Source organism: Sceloporus occidentalis, unplaced genomic scaffold (assembly GCF_023333645.1).
Source record: "Sceloporus occidentalis isolate IW3139 unplaced genomic scaffold, rSceOcc1.0.p SCAF_5, whole genome shotgun sequence".
NCBI classification, from domain to species: Eukaryota; Metazoa; Chordata; class Lepidosauria; order Squamata; family Phrynosomatidae; genus Sceloporus; species Sceloporus occidentalis.
The window spans coordinates 89,812,448-89,824,850 of NW_028316985.1; the positions used below are offsets into that span (position 1 = coordinate 89,812,448).

The 12,403-nt window shown below is 37.5% G+C and overlaps 1 protein-coding gene across 2 annotated transcripts in view; it reads right to left on the minus strand.

Moving 5' to 3' along the window:
• Positions 1–5,980: 5,980 nt before the first annotated feature.
• ANAPC4 (anaphase promoting complex subunit 4) overlaps positions 5,981–12,403 on the minus strand; it is a 39,070-nt gene continuing 32,647 nt past the window's right edge. For both annotated transcript variants that reach the window (XM_089524707.1, XM_089524705.1), the window contains one exon: positions 5,981–6,677. In XM_089524707.1, coding sequence (XP_089380833.1) covers positions 6,480–6,677 — 198 coding nt within the window. In that variant the 3' untranslated portion in view covers positions 5,981–6,479. The remainder of the gene's footprint in view (positions 6,678–12,403) is intronic.

Consider the following 12,403-nt stretch of genomic DNA (forward strand, 5'->3'; position numbering starts at 1 on the left):
TCTTATCAAAGAAAGGGCAAAATGAATAAGGGCCATGTAGAATCAACACATAGGCTGAATTCCTGTTTGGCATGGCTAAAAGAGGTACATGTTATGGGGATTTACCACTTAACCCACTGCTTTTCTACCAGGCGTAAGGCTCTGCCTAAACCGTAATTGCCACCAAATGTAAAAACTTCCACAAAACTCATGATTACCACAAAAGAGTGAGGGCCCAACCTCTGCCACCCATGTAAGGACCTTTTCCTGTTCTCCAGCTATGGCCACCAACTGTGGGGACCTAGTAGATGCCCTCAAGGTTCCTTTGTGAGATAATACAGTGGGCTCTTGGTATCTGCTGGGATTTGGTCCAGGACCTTCTGAAGAAACCGTGGATGCTCAAGCTCCGTTTTATACAGTGGCATAGTAAAATGATGCCCCTTACATAAAATGGAAAATTTAAGGTTTGCTTTTTGACATAACAACAACAACAACAAGAGCAGCAACTGGAATGTTATGATTAGCCTTGGATGGTAGAACCTCTGGATTCAGAGTCTGTGTATATAGAGAGCCAACTGTATGAAATTTAAATCAGCACCAGACACCACCCCTCTATTTTGTCTGCTGTCACCACAGACACTTTCTCTGAATCCAGGCTTTTTAATATATGGCATTTTGGGAAGCCAAAGACGGGTCTTACTGAATTCTCCTATCTGCAGCTGGTCTGAAGTCTGTATGTAGCCTGTGCTTGTCCCATGGTTTTTCAAGCATGGGATTTTCCCGAGCTTGAAAATCTGCTGGATAAGCCCGGGTTGCATACAGCTTGCATATGGGTGAATGTGGTAAGACCTGTCTTTAAAATTAAATGCACATTTCTCCCGTCTGGAAAATGATGGGATAAAAGCCTGTGCAATAATCTCCTAAAATGGGTGTGTTTGTTGCTAGTGCAGCAGAGGTAGCTGCACTGCAAGTGGAGTTAACAGCAACTGCTCCCAGCCTTGTTGTACATGTTAAAATACATATCCTGGGCACGCCACAGATTGTCTAATTCCTTTTTGGATTAGGATAAAAGGATGGTAATATTATTTCTTGACACTAAGAGATACCATTCTGCCTGATCTACCTCCATCTTGTTGAGCCAGACAGTCTTTATGTTTAATTCTACCTTTATGTGATCTGTTTTTAGAGAGATTAAGTTCGCTTTGGCCCTAGTTGTTACTTCTGCCACCAGTGACTTGGACTGGTCCACCCTTCGTGGTCCATTCATGCTTTCTGCTGTCACCTTTTCCATTTGGATTAAGACCAACTTGTTTTGTACTTGTGGATGAAATGTCAGAAGAGCTGAGATTGCTTTTAGCTCCAAACAGTTTATAGTACTGTGGGATAGATCTTGTTGATCCCTCCTTTTGTATTAGGAGTCTCCATTCCCTTAAACTGGCATCCATAATTATTTGAACCTCTAGCATAGCCCAAATCAGACCTTTCCTGATTGCTGCTCATAATCACAATTCAAAAGATGTTTGAACTTGTTTTGGCACATACAGGTGCAGGTGATTCACCTCTCTCATTTGTTTTTGATGCTGCATGAGGAACCACTGCAGGCTCCTGGCATAAAACAGTGCCTATGGCACAGTGCGTTGCAGCAATCATCAGGTATGTCAATAACAGTAGGTCCAATAACTGGGAATGACTTATCAGCTTGATGGTGTCCTTGATGGACCTTATCCTTTCTTCAGTCAGGAAGATTCTCCCAAGCAAAGTGTCTATAACCACTCCAAGGTGTTATACATTCTGAGATGGAACTCGGTGGCTTGTCCCATGATTGCCTCCAACATAAGAAAGTGATACAAAGAAACAAAAGCTCAAGACGAATGGTTCACACCCAAAACACATCAGCTGAATAAAATTAAGTTTTGTTATAAACAACAGCTCAACAAACATAGAAAAATAATTATTGCAGTAATAACTAGCCAGCACAGGCAATGAGGATAAACGGTGGGACTTGCAATTCTGCAACATCTGGCAGACAACTTGATTCCCGGTGAAGGAGTACTTCACTACTCCTACTCTGTCTCAAGGATTGGAGGGGGGGGACTCCTTTCTGACTATAATGCTACTTACATGGAGTGCTACGTCATTTCTTAGACAGCAAGCTGTAAACACTGCACAGGTTAAAGAGTTGTGTTAGATATTTTGAAGTTCATAGGGTTTTGTTATATCTTTCAGGTTCATTGCAGCATAGTTCCAATTATGCTAAACAGGCACCTTTAGCCTCCAGCAATGCATGAAGACCAAAAATTGCTTACCATAGAAAAGCTACTGACATGACTGTGACAAGTAATTTGAACAACTGATGGAATACATCTATCTATCTATCTATCTATCTATCTATCTATCTATCTATCCACCCACCCACCCACCTGGTGATTCCAGCTAATACTTAATTGCAATATTTAAAATACTTAATTTTTGATTCACGCCTTTATAAATTTAAATTTGATAATTCCTGTGACATGGCATATTTAATATAATAGGTCATCCAATTTTATAAACCAGCTAAGATTTAACAGTGCATCTTGAATGTTTGCTTTGCCAGTCCACATAATACTCCATCTTTGTTGATTCTTGTTTAGAATAACTTCTATGGACAACAATCACGAGGTGGTCAAAGATAACCAGTCTTTTCCCCTTTAAATAATAATAATAATAATAATAATAATAATAATAATAATTTGTATTATAAATGTCTTGTATATCGGTGAGAAAATTCCCAGTGAGGGATGGAAAAACGTTGAGGAAGTGATTCTTTTCATATGGTGGAAGAAGCTGAGGCATCTGGTAGTCAAAACAGACATGTTTATTGAGGTAGGATGAACATTCATTGCTTTCATATAAAAATGCATCCAATATCCCAAGATCAAAAGAGTTCTTGCATAAATACTTGAAAGATCTCTGATACTTTACATGTTGCAAACTGAAGATTTAAAATTATTCACTGGCAAGAGGGAAAAAATACATTTAGACTGTGCTAGAAAATTGATACACACACATTTTCCCCATATGGTGGTATATTAATATTTGGCATTCTGTATTGCTGTTTTTGTTGATGTAGATAATGAAAAATATTGAAAAGATAGTCTTTCAATCAAGTCCTGTGGTACAATATATCTGTTGCTATTGCACAGGCATACCAATTGCATCTATGTGTGTAAATATTCAAAGTTATTGTGCATTTAAATAAGATTCAGCATGGCATACTGATGTACAGTTGTCAGTGCACACAAGGTGCCTGAGAAAGTAACTTGGGTGTTGCGTATATTGAGAAAACAAAATTAAACGAACAACTTGAGTTTATATCACCTTTAAAGCAAAGGTGCTTGGGAGGTCAAGTCGCAAGAGAGAAAAGTTGACAGTGGAATAAACCATTTACCACTTGAATTCAAGACAGAACAAAATAGTGCTAAATGTTGTCACCAAATTCAAGATACACTAAGGGATACTTTTTCCCAGCACATTACCGGAAACATTTTTTTTCCTAGTGATGAACCAGAATGTATGTCCAAATACATTATGACCTATATCATAGGGAAAGTGGGCAAGATTCTTACTATGGCCTGTTACAGACTGCCAAAATACAGCTGCTTCGGGTCTCTTTGGAGGTATGCTGTTTAAATGATGCATGCATCCTAAGAATCCGGAAGCTGCACCAAAGCTGCACTCCAGTGCTTAGGAATGGAGTGTGGCTTTGGCGCGACCTCCAGACTCATAGGACCCATGCATCATTTAAACAGCATACCTCCAAAGAGACCCGAAGCAGCTTTATTTTGGCAGTCTGTAACAGGCCTGGGTTTGCTTCTTGCCAATACAATTTAGAGTCATAAGCCCATCTGACATGGGAAGCTTGAGTCTCTGTTGAGTTCTTTGAAACCCAGTGACCTTACAGCTTCAGCCCTTGCTGTGTGGCAGTTCTTTTTTAGCATTCTGCACATTCTAATTTAACTAGAGAAAACAACCACATGGTGTGTTCCTATGAAAGCTGTTTGCTGATCCATATTTTCCAAGACCAGTTGCACCTTCCTTCCCTTACAGAAATAACTAAAAAGGAATCCCAATCTTATCTCCAGTGAAGCAGTAAAATGTTATTACTCTTCAGTTAATGGTAGCACTAGGCTAACACATCAATCAAGTGTAAAACAAACAAGTCATCATGTAAAAAGCGTGCCATTACCTTTGCCCTTGATGCTTATCTTTATCATGTATTCAGCATGATATAAAAATTGAAGGGCATTTGAGGACACACACTTTGTAAAGTTAATAATAATGGTTTAATTCTATGTTAATGTTGACACATTGTGTTTGTAACCATGACTGCAACCACACTGCAGAAATAATCCAGGTTGGCCCCACTTTAATTCTCATGGCTAAATGCTATGGAATTCTGGGCACTGTACTTTTGGGAGATTTTTCATCTCTGTCAGAGAGCTCTGGTGCCACAAAAAACCACAATTCCAAGATTCCATAGCACTGAGCCATGGCAGTTAAGTGCTATCAACCTGGATTATTTCTGTAGTGTAGATGTAGCCTCAATTGTAATAACTTAAATTTGCAAGGCATTTTGAGTCCCAGTCTTACAGAAAAGGCAGGATACAGATTGATTCAGACTGATAACCAAAAGTTTGAATTACATCTAGATTAGTCTTTGCCATTTGTAGTAGTTATCCTATGTGATAATGACTAGAAGCAGCAGTCATGCAGCCATTGCATGACTATGATGTAAGGCTAAGTCAGCCATTTTAGATTTATTTTTAAATTTGATGGCAGAAAACAGTAGAGCATTAAATATAGTGAGACCCAATTCTGGAAAATGGACAAATAGGGAAAATAGCATGTTAAAACATGCATTTTAAACATGACCAGGGTCGATAGGTAAAGGCCTGTGGCACATCTCAAATACATAAAGTACATGTGAAGTTTTAGCCTCAAATGGCCATAGAATCCACGTTAATTTGGTCCTACTGTCTGTTCAGACCTAACCATTGCTTCAAAGCAGAATCAGGTCAAAATAGTACATACATTTCCAATTTGTTGTACTCAACCTGAATTTTCTACCTAATTTCTTATTTCCCAGTTCTAAGTATTGTTAAATTGGCCCTTAATATACTTTCTCTCAAATACTAACAAACAAGTTGTTTAACGCACAGAGAGAATGAAGTACTGAAAAGTACAGGACAGGGAATTCTGAGTATATTTATCCAGGGTTAGACTGCAACTCTGGCTTGCCATTTGTTATGGTGTTTCAAAAATACTAGAGTATATTCTGCACAGTCAGGTTTGGTTGGAGGCAATGCAACCAGCTCATACCATATTTGTCCTTTTCCCCTTTAACATCTACCATGTTATGATCTCTAGAGATCATAGAAAAATTCTTTGGTATCAACAGGTGTATAGAAGATGTTCTAAGTTATGAAACTTAGAGGATGTTTTAGCTGGAGATCCTGCGCTGAGCAGGAGGCTGAACTTGATGGCCCATGAGGTCCTTTCCAACTCTATGATTCTATGAAATGTATATACCTAGCATTTGATACTTTATGGTGCACCATGCTTTCAAGTATTAACCAAAAATGAACTCTACAATTTTCATCTAGAGCATTGTTCTCAGGCCCTCTGATATTAGAAACAAACAGTCCCCCCCCCCCCCCCATGTATCAAGGTCTGTCACTAAATTTGTGCCCAATCAGTACAATGTTTTTTTCTTGCCTGGAAAACTACCTTGGACCTTCACTTCGAGCATCTCTGATCTAGAATGTAATATACTGCATAGAAGCAGATAATGAAGTACACTCCAGAAAACCAGTTAAATTATTTCTGGAGCAAGCAATTGATTTTCAGTAACAGGCAAGTTCTTCAATTGTAAAAGAAAACCTTATTTCACACGTGAACATCTGAAAAACAATTTGACAAATATGACAGGGGATGTGAAACAGAAAGCACACACAAATCATTACAGAAAAATATACTCCTTTTTAATTTATTTTCCATTACAAAACACACACTGGAAATAAAAATAGGCTTTGGAATTCCAATCCTTCCATCTCTCATGCTGCACAGGCTTCTTGGAAAAGTGAACAGAGATACATCTGTGGATACCTACGGCTCCTGAAATGAATTCTATGAAAATATTAGGGAAATGTGGGGTATTAAGACCATGGAAACTGAAAGGGAAGGTATGACTAATGTTGTCTGGTATGTTGCAGGGCCATTTTCCCCCCCAGAAATATTTTTGCACTTATTCAGACAAAGTAGCTGCCTTACAAAAAAAAACTTGTACTTGGAAACTATGGAAAAAAGAACAACCAGGAATTTTGCAACTCATAGCAGCACTTATGTACTGTATTAAAAAAAACTACCAAAAAGATTCAGCAGACAGGACCACATTTCTGTTTTGTTCTTTGTAACACACAAGACACTGAAATGTGTTTCTCTTAGTCATGGAGGCTGGCTTATTGCTCTTCTATTTGATCTGCCAATTCAGCAGAACCAGCAGAGACACTATTTTCAGGATTGTCTGCAGTTTGTTTTTCTTCTTCCTGATCTGGACCAACAAGCTGTACTGTTTCTTCCTCTTCTTCCTCCTCGACTTCTCCATCATCTTCAACATCCATTTCAAACACTCGGATGTGACGCAGGTTTGAACTAAGCTGTGAGATTATTTAAAAGAGATTCTGTTATTAAAAAATAGGAAAGCAAAATGCAAATTTTGAATGTTTCATCTTAAGAACCTTAAAAACATCTGCCTCATTACCAAACCTTCTTCAAGTTTGGGGATATATAAATTTCAAAAGGTGCAAGCTCTCTGAAAAATGCTGCTAGACTGCACACCACTGCTAGAAACACACCAGATACTGTAGGTGCTGAGTGTATGTTTTCAAAAGGTTTGCTCAAAGGTTAGTTCTGACTTCCGGTTGGTAATGGCGCCCGTTGAGAGGCTTCTTGGCTAGCTGGCTGGGGGCTGATCGGACATCGCGGCTTTTGGGGGGGTCTAGGCTTAGCCTGACAACCCTGAAGTTCCCCCCTTGGCATAGGGGGGCCGAAGGGGGCTCGGCGGAGGCTCGATATCCTGAGTTCCCGCTTCTCAGACTTCCCAGACGACGGTCGGGAGGAGAGGGTCGGGACCAGTGGGGCCGAAGAGCATTCCATGGCCGCTTTGAATCTCCATTAATGGACAGCGGCGCCGCCAATTTTACTCTAAAGGATCTACAGAATTGGATCAATTAATCGACTTCCCATCAAGATTGAGGTGATACTTTTGCAAACATCTTTATATGGCATAAGTATTTACAAGCATAAGATAAAAGGACTTTGAAAAGGAGTGAAGAAGCGATTTGGCTGAGAGTAAATTCGCTTTTTAAATCTGTAAGTAATAACTTAAATAAACTCTAAATGTGGAGGAGGCAGGGCAGTAAATACCCCCGAAGAAGTGATGAAAGGACACTGAATGACAAACATCAGGAATATATCTCTTAAATGGGAAAAAAGAAAGTTTAATGTACACTAAACTAGAAGATTTGGCGACAAAAGAGTTAAAGAAAAACTCTTATCTGACCTTGAGTGGGAGAGAGATAGACAAAACATCCTGAAGTGCAGCGGAGTCCGGGAAGTGACGTGGATGATTGGAGGATAAACCATAGAGGACGAGGACGGGAGGAGGGGACGACGAGGACGGGAGGAGGGGGCGACGAGGACGGGAGGAGGAGTGTCCAGAGGCGAAAGACCAACGTAGAAGACTTGCTATTTTTTCTTCCTCTCTTAACGGAGGTGGTTGAGCTATTTGGAGAGAAGGAGTCTCCTCCAAGACGCAAACAGGAAGTGACGACGATCGAAGGGAACAAGGAGACATGGGAATTGTAGTTTAATTTCCATCCAATTCCGCTCCTGTTGATAATTAACACGGAAGTAAAAGGGGGCAGAGGCTACAAGGTTGAAAAGAACAAAAAGCACTCTGGGAATTGTAGTAAGTAAGCATAAACAAAGACTTCTTAAGAACAAGAGCCCAGTAAAAGGACATAGTCTTTTTTTTCTTTTTTTGTTCTGAGGCTTCGTTTCTTTCTCCTCCTCCTGTTCCTGCTTTCTCTTGCTTGCCAGTGATCTTAACATCCTCTTATTAGGAAAGGGACACAAGGAAGAAAATAAGAAAGGTGAATGAAACTTTTTGGACTACTAATGATATAAAGAAGAAAGACTTTAATGTACTAAGAAATTAGTCCAAGAAAAGCATATACACATACATTTGTTTTTTGAACTGGAGAGAAGGAAAAAAGGAGGGAGAGATCCTTTTGACGTTCTGTATTCCCTTTTCATTGAGAACTTAGAATGCTTGAGGAGTAATTGGTAGTGATAGCTAGTTAGATCTATGAGATAGGAAGTTATAAGAAGGGAGTTGAGACTTTGACTATTTAAAAATCTGGAGATAGTGATATATTGAAAAAGAAAGAAGGGGGGAGGAAAGGGAGAAAGGGGGGGGAAAAACAAAACAAAACAAAACAAAACAAAACAAAACAAAACCTGACAAATTGTAATATTGTTATTGTTGTTGTTATTACTTTTCGAATTGATAGAAGCTTTGATAATTGAACTGGGGATAAGATTTTTGAAAAGGGCATTGTATATTTGGAAATTTAAGTTCAAATTGCAGAAATGTCAATCTCGGGCAAGAATGTACCCCCTATAGGGCAACAACCACAGAGAAAACATTCAGCAGAAAAACCAGATATGATTACAACGCTATTAGAAGAAATAAGAAAATTAAGGACAGATTTAATGGAGACAAAGGCTGAGTTAAAATCTGAGATTAAAGATACTGAAAAGGGAATTCGTCAAGAAATACGATCAGATATGAAAGAGATAAATCAAAATATTACAAAATTAACCACAGAAATGACAGCAACGAAACAGAAAATACAGAAAATAGAGAAGAGGAGCGACAACATAGAATCTGAAATGGAGAAGATGAAGAAAAGATTTGAAGAAGAGCTGGAAGAAAAATCTATATGGGAACAGAAATTCAGAGATAAATGTATTAAGATAAGGGGACTGCCAGAAGAGAGAGACGAGGACCTCATGGATAAGATATCAAATTGTTTGGCGGGATTTTTGGGTAGAGATCCGGTGAATTTTGTGTACGAAATTGATCGGTTGTTTCGTGTGAACTCTTATATTGCATCACAAAGACAATTACCGAGGGATGTGATCGTTTATTTTGTGAGGAAATTTATGAGGGATGAGGTTCTAAAAAAACACAATGAAAATCCCCTAGAATATGAAGGACAAATTTTGAAAATATTTAAAGACATTCCCATGAAGCAACTAAGGAAGAGAAAAGAGTACCAATTTATAACAATAAAACTGAGACAAGAAGCTATAAGATACAGATGGGAAGTACCAGAGGGTTTAACCTTCTGGTTCAGGAAAAAAAGAATTACGATTAAGACTGTAGAAGAAGCAAGAAAATTTATGAAACATTTTAAAAGTCAACAGGATATGACAAAAGAAGAAAAACAAGAAGAAGAAAAAGAGAGACAGTTAAAAAGGACAATGGTGACTCGTAGGATGGAAAAAAGTTTAGAACAGATGAAAGAGAAAAAATCAACACAGATTGAAGTGAAGGAGATTTATGGAGAAGGAGCCACTGGGGGATTAGAAGAAGAAAAAGAAGCTGAAGAGGTAAGGAAGGAAGACGAAGAAGAGACGGAAAATGTGGACGAGGAACTAGATGAAGAAGTACAATAAAGTATATTAAGATTTTTAATAATACCAAGAAAATGGAGAAATTAAAACTATTGACATGGAACGTACAAGGACTGAACACACCACACAAGAGGAAAAAAATTTTTCACCTATTACAGAAACAAAAGCTAGAGGTAATCTGTTTGCAAGAGACGAGGATAAGAAAGAAGGATATTAAACATCTACGAAATCCAAAATTAGGTCTAGAATTTGCTGCGGCTTCAAATCAAAAAAAGAAGGGAGTGGTGATGTATGTTGACCCTAAATTAGATCCAAAGGAAATTGTAACAGATAATGCAGGCAACTATTTGATAATTGAATTGAAGTCCCAGGGCAGAATATTGATTTGTGTTGGAGTTTATGGAGTATTGGAGAGTAAAGGAAAATTTTACAATAAATTGTTGAATGATCTAAAAGAATTAAACTTTGATGATTTAATTTTAATGGGGGACTTGAATGGTGTAGTAAATCCGGGATTAGATAGGAAATCAGAGAAGAAAATAAAAGAATCACAGGGTAAATTACCAAAGGAATTTTTCGATTTAATTGATTTAATGAAAATTCAAGATGCATGGAGAATGAAATATGGAAACGCACGAGACTACACGTTTTTCTCAAATAGACACAAGTCGTGGTCACGTCTAGATATGTTCTTCCTTTCTTCATATCTAGGGTTGAAAATTGATAAAATGGACATATTGCCTAAAGTGTGGTCGGATCACAATCCAGTGAGGCTGGAAATAAAAACTGGTAGAAGGGAATTCTCCTGGAGATTAAGTGAGACTTTACTAAATAATGAAGATGTGATAAAGGAAATTGGTGAAAATATTGAAATGTATTTTTTAGAAAACATGAACAAAGAAGTCCCAACACAAATCGTATGGGATGCCTCCAAAGCTGTTATTAGAGGTTTATTCATGAAAAAAGGAGCCGAATTGAAAAGGAAAAAAGAAAGGAACCTGAAGAAATTATTAGAAGAAGTAAAAGAAAGAGAAAATCAACTCAAAGCTAACTCGAATGATAAGAAAGCAAAACAAGAAATAAAAATTCTACAGAAACAAATAGAGTCAATTACACAAGAAGAAATCCAAAAGAAAATTACCTTTGTTAAGCAAAAATATTTCGAATCTGCAAACAAACCAGGAAGACTTTTGGCGTATCAATTGAGAAAAGAAAGAACAAAAAGACAAATTGGAGAATTGCAACTGGAGGGGAAAACAATTAAAAACCCAAAGAGAATACAAAACATATTTAAGGAATTCTACACAAATCTGTATCAAAAAGTAAAGATAAAAGATGAAGAAGTGGAAAAGTATCTCCAGAAGATACATGTACCGAAAATTAGTAATGAGCAACAAAAAGAACTCAACAAGGAGATATCAAAAGAGGAAATAATTGCGGTAATTAAGAAAAGCAAATCAGGTAAGGCTCCAGGTCCGGATGGCTTTATCATGGAATATTATAAGAAGTTTACGAAACAGTTGTTGCACCCACTCCACATGACGATGAATGAGGTAGTAAGGGGAAATATTCCGGAAACATGGCGCCAAGCAAATATTACCCTAATTCACAAAGAAGACAGAGACCCGAAGAATCCATCCAATTACAGGCCGATATCGCTTTTAAACACCGACTACAAAATTTTTGCTCAAATCCTGGCAGAAAGATTAAAAAACATCTTAAAAGACTGGATACATGAGGATCAAAACGGTTTTTTACCTAATCGCTTGATGAGAAATAATATAAGAAATGTACTAAATTTGATTGAATATCATGAAAAAAATTACGATAAAAAATTATTATTGATTTTCTTGGACGCGGAAAAAGCTTTCGACAAAGTAAATTGGAAATATATGATTGCAACACTAAAAGAAATGAACATTGGAGAAAACTTCTTGACTTGGATTCAAAACATATACAAAAAGCAGGAGGCCAAATTAATAGTAAATGGAGAAAAAACAGAAACTTTTGGTATACAAAAAGGCGTACGACAGGGGTGTCCCCTATCCCCCTTATTATTTTTGGTGGTAATAGAAACCTTACTAAAACAATTAAGAGAAAAGAAACAAATTGAAGGAGTGAAGATTAAGGGATGGGAATATAAAACAATGGCCTTTGCAGACGACTTGGTTATTTCCTTAAGTAATCCTGTGGATGACTTAGATTATTTATTAACAATTTTGAAGGATTATGGTGAATACTCAGGCTTTCAGGTCAATAAGGAAAAAACAAAAATGCTAGTGATGAATATATTTGAAGAGGAACAAGAAAAAATTAAAGAAAAATCCAACTTTCAAATAGTTAAAAAAGTGAAGTACCTTGGAATTTGGCTTACAACAAAAAACTCAGAGATATTTAAGAATAATTATGAAAAGATTTGGTCCGAAATCAGAAAAGATATAACAAGGTGGGAAAAATTGCAACTCTCCTGGTTTGGTAGAATATCCGCTATTAAGATGATGATATTACCAAAGATGCTGTTCCTATTTCAAAATGTACCGATTATACACAATGAAACTCCCTTCCAAAAATGGAATAAAGAACTGTCGAAATTCATATGGAACTCTAAAAAGCCCAGGATTAGATTTAAATTACTCCAAGATGCAAAAGAAAGAGGGGGCTTAGCACTTCCGGACCTAAA